The 24971-nt window shown below is 44.1% G+C and overlaps 1 protein-coding gene across 12 annotated transcripts in view; it reads left to right on the forward strand.

The window, feature by feature from the left end:
• Window positions 1-24971, forward strand: part of TACC2 (transforming acidic coiled-coil containing protein 2) — a 129821-nt gene that overhangs the window by 48148 nt on the left and 56702 nt on the right. For all 12 annotated transcript variants that reach the window (XM_059852074.1, XM_059852073.1, XM_059852072.1 and 9 more), the window contains 2 exons: window positions 7147-7272; window positions 12752-12883. In XM_059852074.1, the coding sequence (XP_059708057.1) occupies window positions 7147-7272; window positions 12752-12883 (258 nt within the window). The remainder of the gene's footprint in view (window positions 1-7146; window positions 7273-12751; window positions 12884-24971) is intronic.

Consider the following 24971-nt stretch of genomic DNA (forward strand, 5'->3'; position numbering starts at 1 on the left):
ACCCATTACAGTGTCTGATTTGGTGTCTGGGGATCATTTGGTATTGTCTTCTATTTCCTGTTCAGGTATCTGAATTGTTAAAAGCAGCAATGAGCACGTGGAAGGGAAATCCCTGTCTACTGCTTTCAGACTTGATGGAAACTTCTCCAACAGAATTTACCTGAACAAAAATCTGTTGCCTCTTTTTGCTTATAAAAGATCAGACAAGGGCTAGAAGTAGAAACAGTTGACTTCTTTGACAAAAGAGTTAAAAAATTAAAAATTGACTAATATTTCCCCCCCTGCAGCCCAGCTCTGAATTGGTGCTTTGAGAAGTCCACAAGGTATCATTAGTGTACCTTAACATTAAAAAGAGATGCACAGTCCTGCTAGGAGCTGGACTGAGCTCTGAGAAAGAAGTGTTAGTTTTGTCACCCAAGACGTGGCTGGCACCACAGCTGAGGAGTTTGGAGACATGGAGCCAGCTGGGAAACTAACTCAGCTGAACTGAGGCTCTGTAACCCCAGATTTTATCCAAAATATCTCCGTTGCTTACCAAATGCCCAATCCACCAACACTCTTGCTGTGGGAGAGGTATCATAAAGCTTATTTGTTATAAACATGATAATAATCTCTCTGGGGAGAGACAGTTAATTCCTGGAGTGCTGGCAGCTCGTATATGCAATTTGGTGTATCTCCATGCAGACTTAATTACCTGTAAAACCTTTTTTTTTTTTGTATTGTAATAAACCCATAGGAAACCCAAGAAATTAATAAGGGCGGGTAACTAATTAAAACTGCTCCATTTTCTTCGAGGTAAAGAAACCTGTAAGAAAACAGGTAAAAACCTATGGGGAAAAAAAAAAAAAAAAAAAAAAAGAAACTCATAAGAAAGCAGGTAAAGGAAGTTATAAGAAGGCAGGTAAAGAAATCCATGAGAAAGGAGATAAACCTATGAAGGAGGCAGGTAAAGAAATCTGTGTGACTTTAGGAGCTGGAATCTAACCCAACAATTAAGCCAGGATTGAAAATGGTTTGGTTTAGATTTAAAAAAAATGTTATTTGTTCAGCTATAAACACATAATGCTTCAGTGAGAGTTGTTAAAAGTTTTACGTCTACATCCTGAAAACGCTTTAAAAAGTTCTAAAGTTGGGCAAAACAAATGAAACTTAAAAAAAAAAAAGAAAAATAAAAAGTTGACGAACATCATCAATTAAACCAGGCTCTTCCTAAGCGACTTTTAAAGCCTTAGGAGCCGTGTGTGTGTGTGAGTGTGTGTGTGCTTTAAGCGCTACACACACCGTAATTTAATCTCTCCACATCCCCTCCCCTCCAGCGGATGGAAACTCCGAAATTCTACCCTAAAACCGAGGATGGGGGTGAAAAAACGTCAATAAAAAAGAAGACACCCCAGGTGTGAGGCGCTTAGCCGGGCCGATTGGTGTTTTTGGCCGCATTGTTGCGGAGCTCCGCGGGCCGGGCGGGCTGCGCTGCCCCGGGCCCGGCGGGGGAGGACCCGGGCGCGGCAGCGCGGCCGCTCCGGCCTTTCCTCGGGGAGCCTCATGGGAGGAGCCTGCCAGCAGCAGCAGCCTCAGCAGCAGCAGCTCCGGGCTCGCATTGCTCGGCCTTTGTGGGCTCCCGGAGCAGCGGAGGCAGCGGGGCTCGGCGGTGCCCGGCCGCGATGCTGGGAGCGCGGGGCGGCGGTGTCCGTGTGAGGGGCTGTGCCGGGGGGTTGTGCTCACGGCGAGGATGACTGCGGGCAGGAGCGCTGCTGGTTATTTCCTGGCGCTGGTAAGTAGACACTTGTGAGTGGGAAAGTTACTTTCCCCCCCTCTTTTTTTTTTAGGTTTTTTTTTTTTTTATTATTTTTTTTTACTTTTGGAAGCTGTTTCTCCCGCTCCCACAGCGCTGCCTCCAGCTCTCGGTCAGGATTAACTCTCCTTCCCCCCCACCCCCCAAATAAAAAAAAAAACCTCAATGGTTTTGTGGCTTCTGCGCTGGTTTCTGGCTGGGTTTGGGGTTTCTGCTGGAGTGAGGAGGAGACTCTGCGTGTGTTGTTTGCACTGAGGAACTTCTGCTTCAGGTTTGCTGGCTGGGAACTTTGGGGATTTGGGAACTTTGCAGTCCTGCTCCAGTGACATCAGGACGTGACCGAGAGCCCTTCCGAGGCTCTAAAAGCTGCTCGTGGTGACGCGATGGGCTTTTTTTAATGGTTGACAGTTATTACAGCAAATATGCTTATTCATCCCGTGCAGGCATGATTTATACTTCTGACACTTTTATGTGGCTTTCTGCTGTCCGTCTTTTAGTTTGCAGAGGAAGTAGTGCTGTAACACGTTTCAGTGCCTTTAAGTATTTGAATCTAATATAGTTGTGTTTGTTTAATGTAGTAACTCACCCTAATGCGACCACAGTAGTGAAGAACACTCAAAAAAAAATTGCATTTTATTATTACAGCGAATCAAATCAGTGATCAATCTGGCTGCACATGTTACAGAAATTAGGGGGTTTTTAAGCAAGGAGGGTTGGGTGAGAGAGGAAGTGCAGACCCTCAGGTAATGTGTGACTAAACTCCATCCCCTGCCAAGATAACTCCTCTATCTTGTCAGGGTTTCCACAGCGAGTGCCAGAAAAATGCACATTTGGGAATGCCTGTGCAGGGTGCCTGACAGCTCCAGCAGAACACCGGGAGTTACCTGCGGGCACTGCCAGCTGCTGCACAGCTGGGATGCTTTCCACAGGTGGGGATTGCCTTCAGCAAGCCTTGGGAAAATGATTTCATGTCTCCAGAACCAGTCCTGCTCCCCTTTGCCTTTCTGGTGCTGTTGGGGTGGAATTGTGCTGGAAGGGAAGGGACTCTCCTGTTGCTGGAAGTGCAGTGTGTGTCCGGAGCTGGGCAGCTGCGTGTCACCTGTGGCCAGCCAGGGAGGTGGCACGTCCCTCCCTTGGGGACAGGTGTGACTCAGGTGCTGCCCCACCCTCCCTGCGTGCTCCAGGCACCTGCACCCAGCACCCAGACCTGTTCTGCTGATTCCTCGAGTCCTGCTCAGAGGAACACCATGGAAATGTGGAATCATTCCCCCAGGAGCCAGTTCTGGTCTCTTGGTGACAGTGCCTTTTTTCCTGAAGTGTAGTTCTGCTGCCATGCACTGGGCATCAAACTCATGCTCCCCCTGTGTGACAGGGGTTTTATTTGCTTTTAATTAACACATGCCAGTTCATTTCTTGGATACCTTCATTATCATATTTGCCCAGCTCCAGTTCAGCAAAGCTCAGCTTGGCCCAGGCCAAGCCTAAATACAAAGTATGGTGTGAGTCTCTTCAGGCGTAATTTCTTCTTAGAGTGTGGAATTTGAGAGATTTTTCCAAAATCACATATTTAAAGGCATAAGTAGGTCTGTTGTTGGGTTTACAAAAGGCAGTGTATTGTCCAAAACTTGAATTTTTGACTGTGAGTGTGTTTTTAGTGGTAAAAGTAAAACCTTAGCTAAATCTAAGCACAGTGACCAGCAAAAGTGACCCCCAGTCATTGCTGTGTCTGAGCTTTTAAGCTGCTGCTGGTGCATGGACTCATTGTGTGAGGATGGATGTTCCCTTAGTTCCTTGGGAAATAAAGCCACACTTTCCATTTTAATCTTAGAATCTTATTTTTCCTGAAATGCTGTTGGTATTTAAATAGATTTTAAATTAATTCATAAGTAGTAGTGCAGGAGGGGAAAAAAGAGGTGTTTGTTTGTTTTTAGTGCTTTGTTTATATCTTATGCAGCAGGTCTGAGGTGTTCCCTAAACAAGTTTAGTTTTAGTTAGTGGTACCTGTAATGTTGATTTCTTATATGAGAAATAACTTCTTACCTCCTTCTCTGCTGAATCATTGAAAGGAGTCCCAGTAGTCATGGAAATACTTTTAAAAAACAAAAATACCAAAGGGACATAGAGTTACTGTAACAGGTTGTTGTTGGATTTTCTAGACACCAGGTTTATTTCAGTGAATATGGTTAATGTAAGAGAAGTTGTAAACTGAACTGTGAGAAGATTAATATTTTGAAGGAATTAATAAAATGGATCAAATGTTATGAGGTACAGTGTGTTTGAATGAATGATTTTGTAACTGATGTTAGTGCTGCTAGGTCTTTTTCCTTTCCAAAGAATTGCAGTATAAGAGCTTAACAGAAATAGCAAATTCTCTCAATATTTTCTGGGATTGATTTAATACTTTTTCTTATGTATGGATAAACTGAGGGTTAAAAATTTGACTCTTTGGCCCAAAGTATTAGAAAGGCAAGTATGAAATGTGAAGGATTTTGTTTGTCAGCCTTGCTGTACCCAGTGAGAACATCTTGTGTCCTGAAGAAAACAGAACAGCGGGTGATGAGAGCACTGAGAGCTCAGCCCTGCCTTGTGGTTGTTGGTGCCATTTTCCAGAGATTTCTGAAATAAGAGCAGGATCCACAAATCTTGCTCTTATCTCATTAAAAGCAGCCAAATGTTTGAGGCTGGGAGATAGAGTTTGAAATGCTTATTGGTTTCCCTTGGAGTAAACTTGGAGCTATTGTTGACTGTTCAAAGGGAGCCTCATCCAGCTCTCCTGATTGGAAAAACATGGATAGGGAGTAAATGCCAAGACCTGGAGCTGCCTTCTGTCTCCAGCACCAGTATCAGAGTGTTTTACAACTTTCCTATGAAATTAGGGGTTTAAGGTCTGCATCTCAGGGATGTCAGGAGGAGAGCAGCAAACAGACCCAGCAGAGCACCCAGCATTCGCTGTCTCTGTGTCCACATGTGCCAAGTTGAGTCCCTGTGTGTATCTTAAATTTCTGCCTTGGTTTGAAGCCTTGTCACATAAACAGAGTCAGACCTGCTGTGTTTAATAAGAAATTAGACAGGCTTATGAAGTTATTTCTCATTCATTCGTTGATATATAATGAATACTGTGGGTCCAGCTTTGCCTGAAACTTATTTGCATACCTGCCTTCTAACAGTGACTTGGAAAATCTCTTTTCAAGGCTAAGTAGAGGCCTTAAAAGTGAAATTGTGAAACTCAAGAGCCTAAGGACACTTGATGGGCAGTGTCTTTCTCTTGTGACACACTAATAACAGACTGAACCCCGTGGTCTTGGGGCTGAATTTAGTGTGCTCACTGCAGCTGTTGGTAAGCAACTGCTTGTTAAACTGTGAGGTATTTTCCTTTGCAAACTATTTCAGTCATGCCTGTCACAAGCAGAATTTGGAAGCAGTTTTATGTCGATCCTCTTCCAGGCTCAACCCAGAACTGAGGCAGCAGAATGGAAAAAGCTCATGGCCTTTTTATGGAGCTCACTTCTTGCAGCAAGTTGGCCTTAGAGGCTGGTGGCTGCAGAGGGCTGGCAACCTCTGGACCTGGTGGCAGCCCCTGGAGAGCCAAAGGCAGTTGAGATTCCTGGGAATGTCACTTGTGGAACTCGTTTGAGCAGCTCATGGATGGCTTCATTGTTTGTGCAGCACAGAGCAGGGTGGCTTGGCAAGGAGCAGCTTCTCCATCACCTCCCCAGGCCTGAGTTTCAGGTTACTTTGTCCATGAACTATGAAAATCCCTGTCCAGGAGTTGGTTGTGCAGGAAACGTGAGTGGTGAGGAGCAAACACCTCTCACCAGGTTGGGGCACAGCAGTTTCAGCTGCAGTTTGGGTTTGTGCTGTGTTTTCTACATGTTTACAGGAACAGCCTTAGAGCTCTGTCACAGCAAGAAGAAAACCTGCCCATCTCCTCACTTCACTCATTGTGTACATAAAAAGAAATTGTAAAGTGCTGTTGTCAAACTCTACTTTAAAAACACTCATTTTAAGGCAAACCAGAGGGGACACCCCAGCTGCAACTCAGTAATGAATGAAAACCAGTCCCTTTATGATAATAAGCCAGAGGACTTTAGAACCTGTAAACACCTTGGCTCAAAGGTCCCTAAAACAGGCAGAGCCCTCAGGTGTGGTTAAACCAGAGAACCTGTGGGCAGTCAGTTGCTCAGAGTTGTAATTGTTTTTCCCACGTGAACATGGTACAGAATCCTTTAGATAAAATTTGGGAAGTTTGGGTACATTCAGATGGCAGCCTTCAGTCATTACCAGAATAACACTGACATTGTTATAGTAAACTTTAACTGTTTGTTATGTTTTTGATTCAAAATTAAATTACAGTAGGCAATCATCCAAGATCTCTGGATTTGAAGTTAGATAAGGAGGTAATCACTTAGAGTTAAAGCTGAGTTCTCTGATTTAGAGCTTTTTATTTATGAGCTGGAATTGCAAATGCTGAGTGACAGTTTTGAGTTTATGCACCTCAAATCCATCTGTATATGGTACCCTCCCTGTGTGTTCAGTGTTGTATTCACTAGGGAGTACAGGAAACAACATGGACAGAAGAGATCCAGGAGGGTGTGAAATTGCATCAGCAGTTCAAGGTCACACTTTATGGTTTACAAATAACTTGAGAATTTTGGTGAATTTTAGGGAAAACTGATGCTTCCAGGGTCCTGATCTCTGGGTGGTCACGTGGCAAAGTCAGGTTGAAGTAGCAGCAAAAACATTGTTTTCAGGGGGTTCCCATGGTTTGGTGTCTCTTAAAAATAAACAAAGTCTCTTTTTCAGCATGGCTCCTTTCCTTATTGATTCAGCAATGTTTCCAGATGGGTTTGCTCAGTCATGAGCTGCTGGTTCTCAGTGGCACTCCGCTTTTCCCAGGAATGGGACAAGGCTGGATGTCTCCCTGGAGGTGTTCTCCACAGCACCTGGACTCTGTGCCCCCACCAATGAGCCCCCCCCAGCTCAGGTGGAAATCAACATTGAGCTCTTAATATTTTATGTAGTTTCTGAGTGAGGGAATCTTGGTTTTTCTTGTTCAGGCTGCAACTCCGTTTCTCGTTTGCTTTTCATAATCAGAAGCACAGTGGGGTTCATTTGCTGTGGGGTTGTACTGTCTCATTGCTCCTGCAGTTGTAAGTCAGACAAAAATCCAGAGACTTCAGTCCTGTGGGAACAAAAGCAACTTAGATTACAAATGCCAACTTCCTCTGTGTTCCCTAACACACAAGTTAGCTCATTCATGCTAAAGTCCAGGGATTTAGAGTGATAAACAGCAGTAATTCTGCAGTAACTCAGACATTAAAGGCTGCCTTTCTCTCTGTCTTTTTTCTCCACAGTCCTCCTGGGCCAGGTGATGATAATCAGTTGGCTTCTCCCCTGGATCCCTGTGAGCATCCCTCAGCTGTGTGTGCAGCCTTTGGCAATGCTGTCCCCGTGGGAGCTGCTGAGCTGACTGCAGCCAGGTACTGTCCAGAGCTGTGCCTGGGGCAGGGCAGGGGCTGCACTGCTCCCTGCTGCAGGGCAGTGGAGCACCAGGAGCTCAGCACTGGCTGAGGAACTGCTGTCACCCTCCTTGCTTGGATAAATGTCTGCTAGAGCCATTGCTGATGGGTTTGCTGGGTCTGCCTCTACCTGTCAGCAGAGATCTGTACCAGAGTTTAATCCCCCCTTGTAAAAGCCTTCAAAAGAAAATTCTGTTTTCCCTTCCCTGAGATTCTGTCTCTTCAGCACACAGGAGGGTTGTGATATGTGAAGGTGCAATATATGCCCTATATTTTTTTAGGTGCTTATAGTTTTCTTTTTTTTATTATTAGTCCAAGGTAAATAATCCGTGGAGCATTTTCTTTGAGAAGTTCTTAAACAATATAATGTTGATTCTAAAGCATTCAGGTATCTCTGTTGGACTCTGGCCTTTTTGTTTGCCTTTGCTTGCGCTGAGAAGGGAAACTTGCTTTCTTTGTGCAAGTTGGTGAGGTTGTCAGGATCTTGGGGCATATAAATTTATCTGAACAATAGAGGAAGCCTTGTAGGGTGTGTGTACCCTTCAGTCACCAGGAGTTCAGTGGAGTGTAAACACACACAGTATATTTAAGCTAGCATTACATTTGTTGGTTGAAGTCACAATAATACACCATCAAAGGCTGGAGGGACCTTGTGTGGTTTGCTCAATCCACCTTAAAAGCTGGGTGACTTTGCTGTTTAGCCCATCCTGGTCTGCCACCAGTCCCCAAGCTGGTTAGTCACCAATGCTGGCTGGGACAGACTGTGAGAAACAAACTCTTTCCTACAGTCAGAGTAAGATGATCTAGAGAAGCTTACAGTGGGAAGCTAATGATGTGGATTTCTTTCGGTTCTTGTAAGTTTTTACTCAAAAAGTTGTTTCTTTTGTTTTTAACAAATGTAATTGGGTTACTGATGGTTTTTTGTGGATTCTGCTTTTCTTGCTAATGGATTGTTGGCTGTAGTAGTGAGGCAGTTAGAAAAGAGTGAGCATTAATTGAGGTGGAGCTGTGAACTACTTTCTGAATGTGGAAGCATGAAAAAGGCACCAGAAGTGCCAGAAAGATTTGTATATGGTCTTTGGACTAGAGTCTGGAACAGAAGATTGTGTGCCCTTGGGGTGATAATTTGCTGTTTGCAGGGAAAAAGGCACACAAGCTGCCTGTGATTAAACATTTAGGGAGAGCAATCTCAGAGTGCTTTAATTCACTGTTTCTTGTAAACCTCATGAATTCACTCTGTTTGCATTCTCACATCAATCTGGAATTTCAAGTTAATTATATTATACCTTTTCTTTTGATCTCCTCCATAACTTGTGCCTTTTAAATGTTTTATTGTTAATGTCTGAAGGGTCAGACTTTGCTCCACCCCAGTGGCACAGGCTGGGCTGGTGCTGAGCTGTGGTTGCCCCATCCAGGGTGGCTGAGCCCAGTAGGGGTGAGGGCACAGGGGCTGTGCAGCAACCACAGGATCTGGCTGTTGTTTCCAAATCCTGGCCTTTAGGGAGCTGCAAGGATTTTTGCAAGGGTTCAGCACAAAAAAGTGGCAAACCAGGGGTATTTCATGCTGGATGTAGGTAATTTTCCAATTCCTGAAACAGAGGAAACTGACAGAGAAATACACTGTGGTTGTCTGGAGTGAAGCTAGCTGTGAGTGCTTCTTCTGTGTTTGTTGCTTTTAACTCTTTTGTTTGTTTTTTAAAGTGCTGCACAAGTTAACTCTTGTCAGTGTTGTTTGTTTTGCTTACTCCTTTATTTTGCATCCGTGTGCAGCTTTGGATATAAAAGCTTGCCCGTTCTCCTTCACCTGCCTATCCTGTCCAGGTTGTTGTCACTTGCTGGTTTCTCTGTGAGCCTTGCAGAGGGGTTTCCTGCTGTCCCAGCAGTAGAAAACCCAGAGGCTGCCACTGTACCCACCCCCACGTGGTGGCTGGTTGGCAGAGGAGGGGTTAAATCAGCTGCAGCCCTGCTTTAACTCCTGTGTGTTCAGTCCTGGTGCAGCTCCTCCTGCAGCAGCAGCTCTGCTCATTTTTTGGGCTTTGCTAACAATATAAAGTTGGTAGCAAATGAAAGTGTTGAAACACTGTGATTATGCTCACATAGCAGGACTGGGCTTTTCTCACCCAAGGGAGGAGCCTCAGTGATGTTTTTTCTTTCATGTCGTTGCCTTATCATCAACAATTCACCTGTGTCATGGAGCAGATTATTCCTGATATAAGTAAAATAATCTTATTAAAGTCCCTGCTTTTTTGGCATTTTATGTAGAAGCACTGCAGCACTGCATTTCAGTGTGAGTGGATACAATTCCCTAGTGCACACACATGTGATGTCTCTGTGCTGCCTTCTGGGTACCTCTGCAAAATGGAAATGTTACAGGGGCTCTGAATGCCATGGTGTGATTCCAGTCTGTCTGCAGTTAGGTGCAATCATAAAGTGGTTTCCCCCAAAATATTTTGTTGTTTACTAAATTTGCTTTTGTTTCTGTGTATTTCCCCATCAGGGGTGTCACATAATGCAGATGGTGTGCACTTTGACAGGGGAAAAATAGTGGTGCATGCATGATGGGGGTCAGTTTGTGCTAAATGGTTTCCAGATGGCAGGGCAGAGTAAGAGATCAGGTTGTCCCTCCATCTGTCCAGTCAGGAAACTCTGTCTTTGTTTGGCTTCTTGAGGGTGACTGACTGCCTCTCTCCTGCTGATACCATATTGATCAGGGACAACATGCTTGCATCTGCTCAGTCAGATTTTATTTATCTACAGAGAAGTGCCCTGAAAAGAATTAGGTAAAAAGTTCACTGGTGGTCCTGCCAAGCCTTTTTGTTCAGCAGTTGAAAGGCCAAGTTCACCCTGATTTGCCAGTACATGTTGCTCTAGGAGAAGTTTTGGCCAGACACAGCTTTCTCTTTACTCTGCAGGTGCAGAGCTCTGCAACAGGACTTCTGTGTTGTAGGAGGAATGTTTGGGTTGGAAAGGTAGAGAAGGCAAATAAGAGCCATGTCTGTACAAGACCACAGCTTAGGTGGGCTCCAGCTTAGAGGTGTGAAACACTTCTGAGCAGTATCTGTCTCTTCCCTGCAACTTCCTTCCTGGCTTGTGGGGAAAAAACCCCAAACCTTCAATTGCCAGGAAAAAATGACAGCTTAGGCACTGGCTGCCTGTTTTTAGGGCTGTACTTTGTGTTGGCAGCACAAACAGGGAATACCCACATTTGTCTTGGAATACCCACACCCAGATAGTCAGAAAATTTTTTTTGAGGTTTACTTATAAGAGATAGTGCTTGAAAATGCTTGTTTTCTCATCAGCTCAACTCCACAGGATAAATACTGGTCAATGTGTAGTTTATTGTGCACTGAGAAGGCTTGGGCCTTTTGGTAGTGTTCTTTTGCAACCATTAAAATATTAACAGTTGAGAAAAAAGTTTAATGGGAAATCTTGTTTTAATAGGAGCTGTGGAGAGGCTTTGATGTAGCCACTTCATGTCTGAGGTGATAAAAGTTCCATGAGTTGGCACATGGACCCCAGTTGATGCAGTATTAGGCTGGAGAGCTCACAGTGGACAGAAAGTTCTGTGCTCCCCTGCCTCAATTTGTGCAGTCTGTGAGAGTAGGAGGAGGAGTGGACACAGGGCTTTGGGAGGGATGGGGAGCAGAGCTTTTCCAGAAATCCTGGTGTGTTGGTGGCAAGCTTAGCTTTAGTGTTGGGAATGACACTCATTGGTCAAAATATCTCTGAAAATGGTTTCATTTGGTGTGGAAAGGCTTAGAGGGGGAAGCTGAAGGGCTGCAGATGATCTTTAGGACCTGTGTGAAGAGCGTGGGTGAAACATTGCTACTGTAAGACTGACAGCTTTGTATGTCCATAACACCAGGGCCATAGTTTTTGTGCCTTTGGTGCTCTTGCTTGGCTGAGCCCTCTTGTGAATTGTTTGGGTTTTGCAGCTCTTTGTTTGCTCTGCAAACAGATGTTCAGCATTCACTTATTTTTAGCAGTTCACTTTTTTCTGCTTTAAAAATCTTACTTTCACTGCTCTCCTTGTGCCCCTATATAGTCACAGCCTTGGTATAGAGAGGATGCTGTTACTATATTAGTACAGAGACATTTTTAGCCAAGGACAAAGGCCTTTGCATGAAAATGGAAACAGCCTGCTTTTTAATCATTATTTATTTCTTTGTATTCACTTGATGGGGCTGAAAATTTCGGGTGTCTGTGTCAGCATCAGGCCAGTTTGGACAAACAGAAGGAAGGAGTGAGGAAAGCAGAGATAATTTCTTATAAGAAATAGCTGGGTAATTGTCCCATATGGCACAAAGCAGCTTTGTGGATATAAGCTAATCAAGGTAAACTACACTCACAAAGAGCTTTGGTGATCTTGGGAGCTGGGTAGACAAGCACTTTGGGAAGTGGCTGTTCTCCTGCTCTTGTGTGTTGTGACTAAAGTCAGGGATGTGGTTTAAGCTTGGTCTCTGTGCCCCAAAGAAGGGAACAGCCTGTCCCTGGACCTTACTAACTCTTCATCAGTGACACAATTCCCTCTGCTGCCTACAATTCCAGTGTAATTACTGGGGGAAGAGGAGAGAAAAATTGAAAAGGAGTGACTAAGATAGCTGTTTATATTTAATTCAGGAAACCTGTAAGAAGCTTCTCAGGCATGTCCTGTTTCCACCAACATTTCCATCAGCATTTGTGTCTGTGTCTCTGGCCAGCAGCACCAGCTGGAGGGGAGGCTGTTGTGTGTGGCTGCTACCCCAGGACATTTGTGTCCCTCTGGCGTGCCCTGGAAGAGACAGTGTGGCATGACAAGACCTTGAACTGCTCCTGATTTGAGACATGAAGTCATGGGTTACTTAGTTCCTTTTCTGTTAATGAGTGTGGCTGAGAGCAGGGGGAGTTTGTGGTTACTGCCCTGCTCCTGAGCGTGGGGCTTTGCTGAGCAGAGGGACCTCACATCCATGTGATGAGTTCTGGGATTACTGTGCTTAGCTTCACAGCCTGAGGGGAGCTTTTAAAGTAAGAGAATGTTTTAGTCCCGGATTTTAGGGTTATTTTGCTAAAACACAAATTGCTTATTCAAATGTTTATATTGTACAGTGAGGAGAAAAGGCTGTGTGAGAACAGCAAAGCAGTCATTAGTGATTTATTTATTTATTATACTGATTTCATATACAGTTAAATTCCTCTGGCACTTAATGTTATGGTCTATAGAGGCTGTCAAGACTTTGCAATATTACTGATGATGTAGTCAGCTGAGAAGTGAAGTGAAATAATCTTTGGAGGAAGGAGTAATTTGTGGGAGGTAGGAGAGAGAGGGAATTTGGGAGGGGATGATGTGCTCCTTACAGCTCCTTGTAGATCCAGCCAAAGTTCATCCAGTAAAGAGACTTCATTAAAGTTTCATGGGCATTACTGAAATTTGTCAGCTTTAATTTTAATATTTGTTTTGCAGCACTTCCACACCTGATAGCTGCAAGGGAGTTGATAACCACGTTTCTGAGGATGTACCTTTGGCTGTGGCCCCTGGTGATGGTGTAGAGCTGCCTGCTGAAGAAACCAAAGGTTTCACAAGGGAAAAAAAAAGGTATTGTGTGATTTCCATTGTTGCAAGGCTTTTCTATGTCTTTACATCTTTTGCTTAAGAAATGTTCCTAGTGTGAAAGAGGCTGACTAAGTTTGTCAGGTGTTTTGTCTGAGTTATATGAACATTTTGCTGCTGGAGTTTGAATCCAAATGTTAGACTTATCAAGACCTGGCTAATCCAGAGTATCTACTCCAAAATACCAGAAGGGGGAGCTTAGGCTACACTGGTTATTACTATGCTGATCTTTCCTTCTATTTTTAAACTATTATTTTTTTTAGGTTTTTTCCCCAATATTTTCCTTTATTGAATTCAAGTTTGTTGGTATTTTTTTGTTTGTTTCTGGGAGTGAAACTGTGCAAGATCAGGTCCTATTTACGAGGACTGTTCTGCTCATTCCCCTTCAGATGTTGCCAGCAGCTTCCCCACCCCACACCTGATTTGCATTGTCACTGTCAGTAGTGAAGGAAGTTTTCCAGCTTGGTTTCACTCTTGCTGAATAAATGATACCTTGATTTCAAAGTTAAACGTTTCACTGCCTCAGATCCACACTGATTGTTGCCATAGTGTTTGGTAGGTGTTCCTGTACATTTTTGCTTTGAAAACCTCTAAACTGAGTCAGACTCATCAAATGATTTGGGTTGGAAGGAACCTTAAAGATCATGTCCCAGCCATCCCATCTCAAATGTAGTCGAGACATGTGCTTGGACATTCCTGTCTGAGGTGATTAACCAGTCTGCTCTTGGGGCTCAGCAATCAAGGCCTGCCCTTATTGTGACATCTATTAATGGAAAAGGTCACAGCACAGCTGAGAAGATGAAATGGGCACTCCCTGGAGAGCAGCATTCTCCACCCCACCAATACCCACTGGCAGCTGTGACAAGTGGGATGCAAGACAGGAGACACCACAGGAAATACAGTTATGCCACTACAGCTCTGCTCAGAAATGTCAAAAGATGCTGCTGTCAGCAGGAGGACACTCTGAATTATGAATTAAAATGTACACAATAGATGTGTTCTGCTGTGGAACAGGGCACAAAGAGCTATTAGCAAATGCTGCTGAAAAAAACATCGACTGTAATATCCTGGAAACGTTGATTAATTATTTCTTAACTCCTGATGGTTTTGATCAGAAGAATGGTGTCTTCAGCTTTAGTGTAGGTGCTGCTGAGGCACAGTTAGGCCAAGTCTTTGTAGCTTTCCCTCCATCACAGTGCAGTGCACAAACCTGTGTACTGTTGATGGAGAACAGAAGTGTTTTGCACCAGTATGCAATTTCTGTCATCTGGAGAGGATTTTCTGTATTGAGGGATAGATACAATGGTTGTCATCTGAAAATGGAGAAAAATGGGCATATGAGATTTTAAGTTGGAAAATGCTCACCCCAAGATGTTGGCTCTTTCCAGAGAATCATCCAAAATTGTTTGAGCTTCACAGATAACCCTGGATTTCAGAACTGCTGTAGTGCAGTCACAAATGACTGTTGTTTACAAATCCAAATTGTAACCTCTAGAACATGGGGTTTTTCTTTTCCTTTTCACTAGAATTCAGCTTCAACAACAGGAGAAATAACTTTAGAACTCTGCAGGCAAGCAGAGCTACTGTGCTCACATATTTAGATTGGCTTATGCCTCTGAAGTTTCTGGTTTTTTTTTTTTTTATATTGATGTGTGTTTAATAATGTAAATGTCTGTGTGTGCATAAGAAACTCTTGGCCTTGGACACTTCCAGAGGCAGGAAGTCCACAGCCTCTTTGGGCAACATGTTGTATTAGTAGAACTTCTTAATGCAGAATCAAAATGCAGCCTAGGATGTCAGCAGCCCAAATGTGCACTCCCAGCACCCTCATTATGTGTTTGGACCCTGCTTTTACAGCTTTCTAGAAAGCTTTTTGCTTCCCACATCATTATGCCTTGAGAATAGTGATCTTATCACCCACAGCTTCTTTCTCGAAAGCTGAATTGGAGTGTTTATATCTTCATGGAAATTAAGATGCACATTGAGGTGAGAATTAGAGTGGTCTGTGGGACAAAAGATCATTCTTGCACCCTCTTGAAAAGCAAAAATATTACTGTCCAAATATCTGCTGTTGTAACCAGCCCTTTATGTGAATACTTCTGAGACTACCTTGCATTTTTATGTGGTTCCTGTGTATCGAGTCAAGTCAACCATGGAAAAGAATAGCCTGCAAATTGGGTTCTGTTTCACTTTGTCACATTGATGGGAGCTGTCTGGCAAGGTGCTGAACTTGTGCAACTGCTGGGCCACTCTCTGATTTTCTGTAAAATGAATCCTTGAGGCATTACAGTCTCCTCTATGATTATGATGATCACATTATGAACCATGTCACAGACACTTGATAATTTGAGAGAAGTGCTGAGATATTGCTAGAGAATAGCTGATTCTTTATGGAAGCCCCATGGACAGAGCTGGGAAGCCTCTGGGGAGCTGCTCCATCCCTTTGTGCTGTGGGGAAGAGAGGTGGACATGACTTGTTCTGAAGAACAAAAACCAAGTGCTGGTTTTGAGCTTGTCCTCTGCTGTAGCCTCACTGCTTGCTTTGGAAAGTGCACCTATGATGTTCTGTGTGGCTGATGGGAATGGAGAGCTGGGTCCTCCCTGTTGTCAGATACCAGGTCAGCTTTCTTTCAAAAGCTACAGCAGACTGGAGTCTGAACATTTTGAGAGACTTTGGATGGACAGGGAATGTCTGTTGATCTCTGAAATCAAATACACATTTCTGTCTTACCTAATTTTCCTGAAATGAGCTTGGAACCAATTGGAAGCACAGCAACAAATCTCTCTGAAAGCAGAAAGTCACAACAGTGTTTACACAAAGCTCTACTTTCTGTCTTGTTGGTTTCCAAAATGTTTCATAATGCTTCCCTGGGAGGAAGCAAAGCTGAAGAATTGGTGTCAGGCAGAAAAACAGGATAAGCTTTATGACTTCTGGGTTTAATTTGCTTGATCGTATGTTAAAAACAAGTTTTCTCCTTTTGCCCACCTTTAGAGAGGCTTGGTGTGAAACTGAGGAAATAAAAATCACTGTATTGCCTTCATTTTGGACCAACACTGATAATCCTAGACTGACTTGCTTTTAGAGATGTATTCAAAACCAAGAAGGGATTAAATGGGATTCAGGAACTGGAGGGTTTTTTCCCTTGAGTGAATTTAACCCTTTTGAAAGGAATGTGTTACAAGATTTAACTTGCACTGAGCAAGGAAGAGATGAGAAGTGCAAGTGAGGGATACAAGTGCCTCTTTCCTTCCAAAATGTGGGACTTTGGGTTTGGGGTTTTCTGGGGCAGAAGGAAGATGTAGTTTTGTGGGTTTTATGTTTGTCATGTGAACTGGATAGTACTGGTGTGTGTGTCTGGACTGTCTAGTGAAGTGATGCTTTCTTCAGGATAGCAACAGATAGAAGGCGTTGAAATGAAGTTGTTTAATTCTTATAAACCAAACCCAAGGATTTTTGTTGAGGCTTTGTGGCTGACACCATGAAAAACATTTACCTGCAAAACAGCATAAAAACCAGATCCTTTCCACATAACCAGCCAGCCTGTAAGAAATAGAGAGGAATGAGCCACAGTGCTGCTCTTCATCCATTTCCACCATTCCGGGTTTTTACAGGAGATTGTCTCCTGAGTGGTGTGTTTAATACTGCTCAGCCCCAGGCAGGAGGATGCTTTTTGCAGGCATCCTCAATTTATTACTAATAGCATCAAACTCTGGGGTGTCTGTTGTATTTCAAGCCCAAAATGTTGTGGATTTTCTTGTAGCTGGCTGTGGGACCATGGTGAACCCGTGGTGTATCTGGGTGAACCCATGGTGTGGGGGACAGTCAACAAATAGCTGCCAGCAGCTCCATTTTAAAAGGCAAAGCATTAATGGGTGCTTGACACAAGTGGGAAATGTCACCTGTTTTCTAAGCACTTGCTGGTTGGGAATTTGGGCTCTCTGGGGTGTTCTGCCTGCAGGTTTGCTCAAAGAGAGCAATTATTTGTGTGTCTAGTAAAGCTGCTCTCAGTCTGAGGGCATGGACAAAAGGGTGATGGTAGCCCTCTGTTTGCCTGTTATTCCTGTGTATTTTACAGGTTCCCTCAGGCAATTTATGGTAATTTCCTTGCTGCTAGAACAGGTTCAGCAGCATGAAAATGAAAATGTCGTTACGCTAATTAATCCATCCACAAGGAGTCTTAGAACAGCATTGATCATTCTGCATCCTACAAAAACCATGGCAGTAAATATTCAGAAATTACACTCCAGCCTTGGGATGTGGTTCCTTGGCACGGTGGCACACACAGTGACAGCTCCTGACACTGCCAGGAGGGTGGAGGACTTGAGTGGGATCACCTCTTGTCCTAGAGCAGGTAATAAGTGAGCTAAAACTGTTGTCAGGTGTGTTTTGTATTTCTCAGTAATCACTGTTATGCTAAAATATGACGTGTGCTTTTGGGCTACTCTAATGCTAAATCTTCTGAAAACACAAGCTTAAAGAAGCCATTGAGACACACTGGACATACTTCAGACCAATTTTGTGTTAACTCTCATGAAATCTAATTGAAGCTGCAAGCTGACTTCTTTAAGGCAGTCATTTGACCACCCATCCTTAGCAGCCACAGCAGAGCATTGCACCAGGGGGGAATGCTGTTCTTGTCTGCTTTCTTCATCCTGCATTTTCATCATCTAATTCTTTACTTGGGCCCTGAGGCCAGCAGGCCTTTGGATTCTGCTTGCTGAAATCTCCTGCAACAAGGTGCTCCCAGAGAGCACTATCAGCACTGACCTTGTCAGCTCAGGGCAGGTGCATAAAACCCTTAAAAATGTCAGTGCCCTCCTGGCATGAGGCAGCTCCTTTCCTAACGAGCCTGGCTCCAGCTGCCCTAGGGATCTTACACCTCAGCATGTTTAGAGACTTTAAAAGAAGCATGGAAGCAAGATGAGCTCCTGTCATCTGTGATGGTGTTTTTGCAATTCTGTTGTTTGGAAATGTCAACAGAATTTGGGCATTTGGCTTGTGGACATGGACTGCAGAGGCATATTCAGCAGGAAAACAAAATCCCTCCTTTGTGTGGTGTGGTGATGCTTGTGGCCCCAGTCTGAAGGCCAGGCCAGAAATTTGGTAAATAGGAGTTTAAAGTTTTGTTTGTGATCTGAGGAATTCAGGCCTGGCTCTTACAGCAGTAGCATGATAGAGCCCAAAATCCAAACCAGAAGTGTCTGTGCCTTGGCAGGAGGGGAAAGCAAAGCAGCAAACGGGAGAGCAGAGGCTGCAGGAGTGAGGTGTGAGGGGTTTGGCTGCCCTGACCCCAAACTTTGCCTCCTCTGAGGGTCTGTGTGGGGCACAGCCCTGCTCCTTCAGGGCAGCACCCACACCCAGGGCTGTGCTCAGCTCCTGGGAACCTCCTCTCCCACTTGGTGTGGCTCCTCAGTTCCATGGGAGGGAGGCTTTGGAACGTGGAATGCTGCGGGCTGTGCAGTTCTCACGTTGCTGATGGTAATTCACTCCCTGAAAGCCTGGAGCCCCCCAGCAGCACCGTGCAGGGCCCCTTTTGTTATCCTTCCTCTGCCTTTCCCATGCTGGACATTTCAATAACTAAGCAGGCATCTTGGTTATTCATAACTCTTAATGCCATTAATCTCACTTGCAATTTAGATTAAGCAGTGACCTTAGCAACCGAGCAGGGATCAGTGGGGAGGGGGTGCAGTCATTTATGTTTCATCCTATTTTTATTTTTATTTTTATTTGAAACTCACTCTGATATTTGTTTCTTGTCGGCTTCAGTGTCCATCCTGGCTGCATCATCACAGGTCTCTCCTGTTTCCTTGGAATTAGCAGATGTCAGTGGGCTCAGGCTTAAAACCCTGGGACATTGTGTGTTTTCATGAGGAGTGTATCAATGCAAATAAAGCACTTACACTATGTTAATCTAGATAAGTGGTGGAGCAGACAAAGTGTCTGTATAAGTACTTGATCTGTAAGAACAAGTTAAGTCTGTTAAGCTTTACACCCAGGATCTCCTGGTGGTGTTTGGTGATGTGTAATTTTGTACCATGGTGACATGGATAAGGCTGAGTTGTGCCAGGTGATGTACAGAGGCAGTTGAACAAATTGCTTCTGTTTCCCTTGAAAACTGTATTGAAAAATATCCCACTGATTTTACATTCTGCAGTCATTTTACTGCTCAGATTTCGTTTACACTCTCCAGTTGTGAATCAGTGCCCCACTCTTAGACCATTAAAAGATAAATGCTGAGCAAAAACTAATCCAAAACCTACAGCTAACAAAAAAACCACCAAACCAACAAACCCATGATTTCAATCTGAAGGTCTGTCACTCTCTATGTAGGGCTGAATTTCTGATTTTTCTGTACTGGAATGGAATTAAGCTAAGGATAACTGGATTTTAGGAGGATGGCAATAAATGCATCTTTAAATGGCTAATTATAGTCTATAATAATATCTTAACTATACCATGGCCATAAACTGCAGTACATATCTATTTATTAGGCACTGCTAAAGCACAGATGTTCCAATTTGTGTTACCCTTTCACTGGTTTTTGCCAGTATAGCAAAATGAGATATTTTGTCACATGTTTCAGCTAATTTTTGTATTTGTTCTTTTATTTGTAGCACAAAGGTGCTCATAAAAGTAAGGGAGAGAAAGAAATTTGCTCTTTTTATTTTTTTCACTGCTCTTGGTACCTGATAGCAGCAAGAGGTCACAGCTTGGCCCTCCAGGAAGTGGTTTGGGTTATCATCTTTCAAAATAATAAAGATTTTTAATTTTAAATTATGGTATGCTCACATACAGTACTGTGGTGTCCTGCTTTTGGCTGGAATAGAGTTAATCTTCTTCTGTTCCCTGAAGAAAAAAACCCCATTGAATCACACCTCTGGAGACAAAGCTTGAAAATGGGTTTGGTTGGGTTTCTGTGCTTAGCTGTGACTTTCTGAAGGAGGTAATGACAGCAGCAGTGCAGAATGTTGTCCCTGTCCCACAGCAGTGCAGGTGGTGAGCTGGAGCATGAAGTGACCTGGCTGAAATAAAAAAAGTACATGATGAATGTGGTCTCACAGAGATTCCTTGTGGCACATCTCGGGGCATGACATAGGATTGGAGTCAAGAAGAAAATGGGAAGAACCAAAGGAAGGGTAGTAAATGCCTTGCGGTGTTCCAGCAGCAGCTTCAGCTCCTTGAGAAGGAAATTTAAATTACAATTTCCACTTCCCTAGAGGAATGTAAGATACATCCTCTCTTGCTCTCTGAGAGAGGGAGATGAGACTAAGGAGCAAAAATATGGCTGCAGGAATAAGACAGTCTAATTTGCAGGATAAAAACAAAGCAAAAGGAAATAAAGGTGTCCCAGGACTGGTAAAATGCATGGTGAGCAAAGAAGCACAGAAATACGTATTGCATGCCTAGACTTATCTATTTTTGTGCAGCCTGTCATGAAGAATGCTTGAATTCTTTAAAAGCCTGTCAGCTGGCTGCTATATAACCCTTAGGAAGATGAACCCCAACCCTGAGTGCCCACATGGCTGCAAACAGCCTGCTCAGCCTTCCCTGGAGCACAAAGAGGGCTCTGCTCCTGGGGGACCTGCACTGCTGGAAGGTCTTGGCAGGCAGAGTCAGACCAGCAGAGGCCAGGGAGGGCTGGTGCTCCTGCAGGGCTTTCAGAGCAGGGGAGTCTCCAGCCTTGGGTGTCCTAAAAGGGCTCTCACCACTGCACTTCAGAAGGTGTCAGTGCTTTTATGTGCTAATGTGCTCTCTAACACAGCCAGCCTCCCCAGGCACGGCTTTGCTTTGCCATTCTGTCCTTAGAGTCAGATTTTTCAAGCAGTTTGGTCCTCTCAGTCCTTTAGGAGAGATGTTGCTGTTCCTTAGCAGTCTGATAGTGTGGACAGCCTTGCCATGAACCCTTTGATTCCAGACAGCCTACAGCTAAGAGAGGCTTTGGGGTTACAGCTTCTTCCCAATCTGCGTTTAAGTCTTTGGGGTCCAAAGGCAGTATCATTTAAAGAAATATATATATATATACATAAAATTATTGAGGGTTAGAATTATGTTTAAACAATAATCTGTTTTCTAAAACATCTCCTCATCTTTTGTTTTTTTGGTTTTTTTTGTTTGTTTGTTTGTTTTGTTTTGTAGGAAGTACTGTTCCTTAGAGCTGTGGCAGCAGCATTCAGATACCAGAGAAATCCCCTTTTGCTTGGGATGGTCTTTGCATTTTCTTTTATATGGTGCTTGTTTCTGCACAGTACCTCAATAATGCATTGCAGCTAGGAGGTGCAGCTTAATATTCACCCCTCCTTCTCTGGGGAATAGATGTGTGAGGAAGGCTTTTCTTTCAGCAGGCTCTTTGATGTTCTCTGTGTGTGTATGTGTGGTCATGTTTATAACTTGTGTAAATGCCTGGCACAACGGACACTGAAGCCAAGAGCAAAGAAACAGAACATAAATTTCAGTATCTCAAACCTTATCACAGTCCTGCTCAGCATGGTTTTTTGATGGAAGCCAAAAATTTCAAATTGGGTGCAAGTAACCGAAGTTTGAATTGATATATAAACACGAAATGGAATCAGACCAAATATTTAGGAGCCTGTAGAGTGTTTTAAACAACTAATCAGTGGACATCCAGTTTCAATGAAACATTAATTTAGTAGAGGCCAAAATATGGCTCTTGCTTAAATGGGTGAAAGAGGCAGAAAGAGAAAATGATTAATTTTAAAGGATGGTACTGAATACTTAAATAGGCTTTTCAGCAGTGGGATCACAATAAGTTGTTACATGGCTTTTAAACCCTAGGCTGAAGTGCCTGGGGCATCTTTAAATCCTTTGAAGCTACAATGGGTTTTTTTTCTTTCTGAGCTACATCTGTGTGTTTTTAAGGTTCCAGAGAAGTTCTTACCAAATGTACTCAATGTCAACACAGTTCTTGTATTTTTAAAAGCCCACACTAAATTTAGTGCTAAGTTGATGCTTCTTGGCAGGCCTAAAGGGTGAGCTGGGGCCAGGCAGGAGAGGTGGAGCTCCTCTCATCTGAGGCATTTCTTACCAGTCAGGATGGGCTGCAGCTTTGTAGTGTAACAGATTTTATGGCCAAATCAGAAGTAAATCTCCATTTTGGCTTCTAGCACGGGTTGGCCAGAAACATCAGTTTAGTGTTTGTTATTGCATCCCATAGGCAAGAAACTCTCTCCAGTACAAGGCTCAGTTGCAGCACAGTTTTTTGTGAAAGACCGTGGCCAGCAGGAGTTCACATTGCTGCAGCTGAGCTGCTTGGATGGCTGTTTCTCAAAGGAAAAGTGAAATCCTGTCCTGTTCATGAGCAGGAGAAGCTCAGAGTAACTGAACTGTTCTCTGGTGAATCTCTGAGCTGTGCACAAGAACTGGGGTGGGAGGGAGGGGAGGAGGAGGCAGTGCCTTGCCTGTGACACCCCTCACCATAACCCTGAGCCCCCTGTAACCCAGACAGAAGGTGCAGAGTGAGCAGGGCCACAGCTGGGCTCCAAAGGCTGAAGCCCTTCCTCCTGCAGGTTTGCCAAGACCTGCATTTCTATTTCAGTTCGAATGTTTGTTGCATAGAAACGTTGGAGAATGGAAAAAAAAGCAAACCTGCCCTGTACAGCTCCTGAAAGGACCATGCTGACTCAGAATAGGATTCAATCCCAGTCTTCTTTTATTAGGGCTTTGTTTGTTTAATAAATGTACGTGTGAAACTTGAAGGAGTTGACACAGGCATTTTAAGTGTACTCTTTACACTTGTTAGGAGTACCGCTGTTTTCCTCACTGTCAGGACAGTATCCCTGTTTTCCTCACTGTCAGGACAAACAGTGCCTGTGTTCTCCCTCTTGGTTCCAGGTACTTGGTAGGGCTTTATTTAACTTGGTGTTTGCCTTTCTAGGGATTTTTCTTTTCTCTGAATCTTCCTTTTCTCTGTAACAAATGAAATCCAGCAGGGAGCTATTATGATATTCAAAGACTAGGTAGAGCTAACACACACTAAAGTGAGGGACTCTGGATACAAACACGGAATTTTAGTCTGTTGGCCAGTACCATTGATTTCCCATACTGGATGGGAATCCTGGAGTTTTTAACCATTTCAAATCTACTGCCAAGGAGTATATAGGACATTTTCATATATTTTATGCACTTTCTATGTGTTCCTTACTTGTGAATGGCAAATACAGAGGGTGTAGTGAGCTGCCACCACTTTGGCAAGGGAGGATCAGAGCTGGGCACTGCTGCAGAGTTTGGGGGTCACTTGTGGCTCAGGCACCAGCCCTGCTCCAGAAGTTCTGGAGCTCAGTCCCTGAGAGAGGCACTGCTGCTGCTTCTCTGGTGGACTTGGGATGAGTCTTGAGCAATGAGATGCTAGAAATGAGGGTTTGGCTTTTATCAGAAACAAAAAAACCCCAAAATTATAACTTGCTCGGAAGCTTGTGGTTGAACAAAGTGCTGGCTCACAGCCTTTCCCCTATAGTTTAAAAAAAAATTTGGAAAAGAAAAATATCCTGTATCTTGATGCTGTTCATAAAACAGAATTAAATTTTAGGCAGCCTCTGGAAATGAAAAGTTCTTAATCTTCTCTAAAGATCCTTGTTTCCTCTTATCTCAAGAACAATTTATTGTGGGTGCATCCAGAGAATCAGAATGTTATACATGTATTCAGTAGTCATTCTCCTGTCAAGCAAGAAAACCCAACTGGATTTATGCAAGCAGAGAAAAAAATCCCAAAACTGTTGAAAGCATGAGCCTAATGAGGCCTCCACTAGAGCATAAAAACTGTGCAGTGATAGGGGCTTGGAAGTCAGCACGTTTTAATATTTTTGTTAAATTTATCTGATCCTTTTGACCCCTCCACCCTGTGATGTATCTAGAATTGTTACATAGCTTCAAGCCATTTGTATCCCTAGAGTTTCATTCCTGATATAGGCAGCAGTGCAACTGATTTTTTTTTTTTCTCCGTTAATGATGTGAAACACATCTTGTATGTGAATCATCTGTTATTTGCCAACGGCAGGGATGTGGAGAGCGATGTGCCCATCCTTTTCAGCATCTTAGAATTCCCAGTGCCCTGGTACCTCCTCGGTGGCAAAAGGATAAGCTGATTTGTAGGGTTTGGAAATCTGTGGTCTCAAAGATCCTCCCCACCTATATTAAGCATCCCTGTCCAGCAAGGGGGTCTGTGCAGGCAGGAGCAGAACGGTTAAAGCGCCCCAGTGTCGGATGGAGCTGCTCCCACTTTGGCTTGTTTACCTTGGCTGCTCATGATATTCTCCCTACGTTCCTCACGGAAGATTCCATTCTTTTTCCCGCAAGAGGGATGAGCTGGTTTGTGAAAGGAGCAGAAAGCAGCCGTTCTGCCTGTTAATCCTCCGTGCCAGCGTCCCGATGAGCGCGGCTCGTCGGGGCTGGGGGGAGATGTGTGCGCGGCGCCCAGCGCACACAGGCATTTGCATTTCAAATCAGCTGAGTCAACACAATGTAATGGTCCTGCCTGCAGGTCCTTAGAGAGCCACAGTAGCTGACAATGTGTGCTTAAAGGGAGGGTCTGCTTTTCTTCGTCTTCTTTTTTTTTAATTTTTTTTTTTTTTTTTGAGCCGGTTTCCATAGCCAATAGTACTGTTCCAGGCGCCTGCACCGGAGCTGTTTGGACCACTGTTGTTTAGCAGATGATTACCCTGTCACGGCGGCCGGGATTTTGTTTTATTTTATAAACACCGCTCATCTGGACAGAAAAAAAAAAAAACCAAACCAAAAACAAACCCCCAAACCGAACAACAACCCACCGCCAAAACTGGCAACACTTCAGAGAGGAGAAGCTGCCGAAGTGTTCGTGCCTGTGCTGCCACTGATGCGAGCAGCTGTTCCCATCTGCACTGCAGCACCGCAGCCTCCACAGAGCCGGAGCTGCCGGGGCTGCTCGCCGGGGGGATTCCGGAGGAAGCCGGCCTTGCTGTCGCCTAGCCCCGAGCCCAGGGCACGCTGAGGATGGGAGGCTCGCAGTCCCTGCAGCAGGCACAGACAGGTGGCCTGGTCCGGGAGCCGTCTGAGGCCATGTAAGTGCGGGTGCCGTGCTGT

Source organism: Haemorhous mexicanus, chromosome 7 (assembly GCF_027477595.1).
Source record: "Haemorhous mexicanus isolate bHaeMex1 chromosome 7, bHaeMex1.pri, whole genome shotgun sequence".
Taxonomy (NCBI): Eukaryota; Metazoa; Chordata; class Aves; order Passeriformes; family Fringillidae; genus Haemorhous; species Haemorhous mexicanus.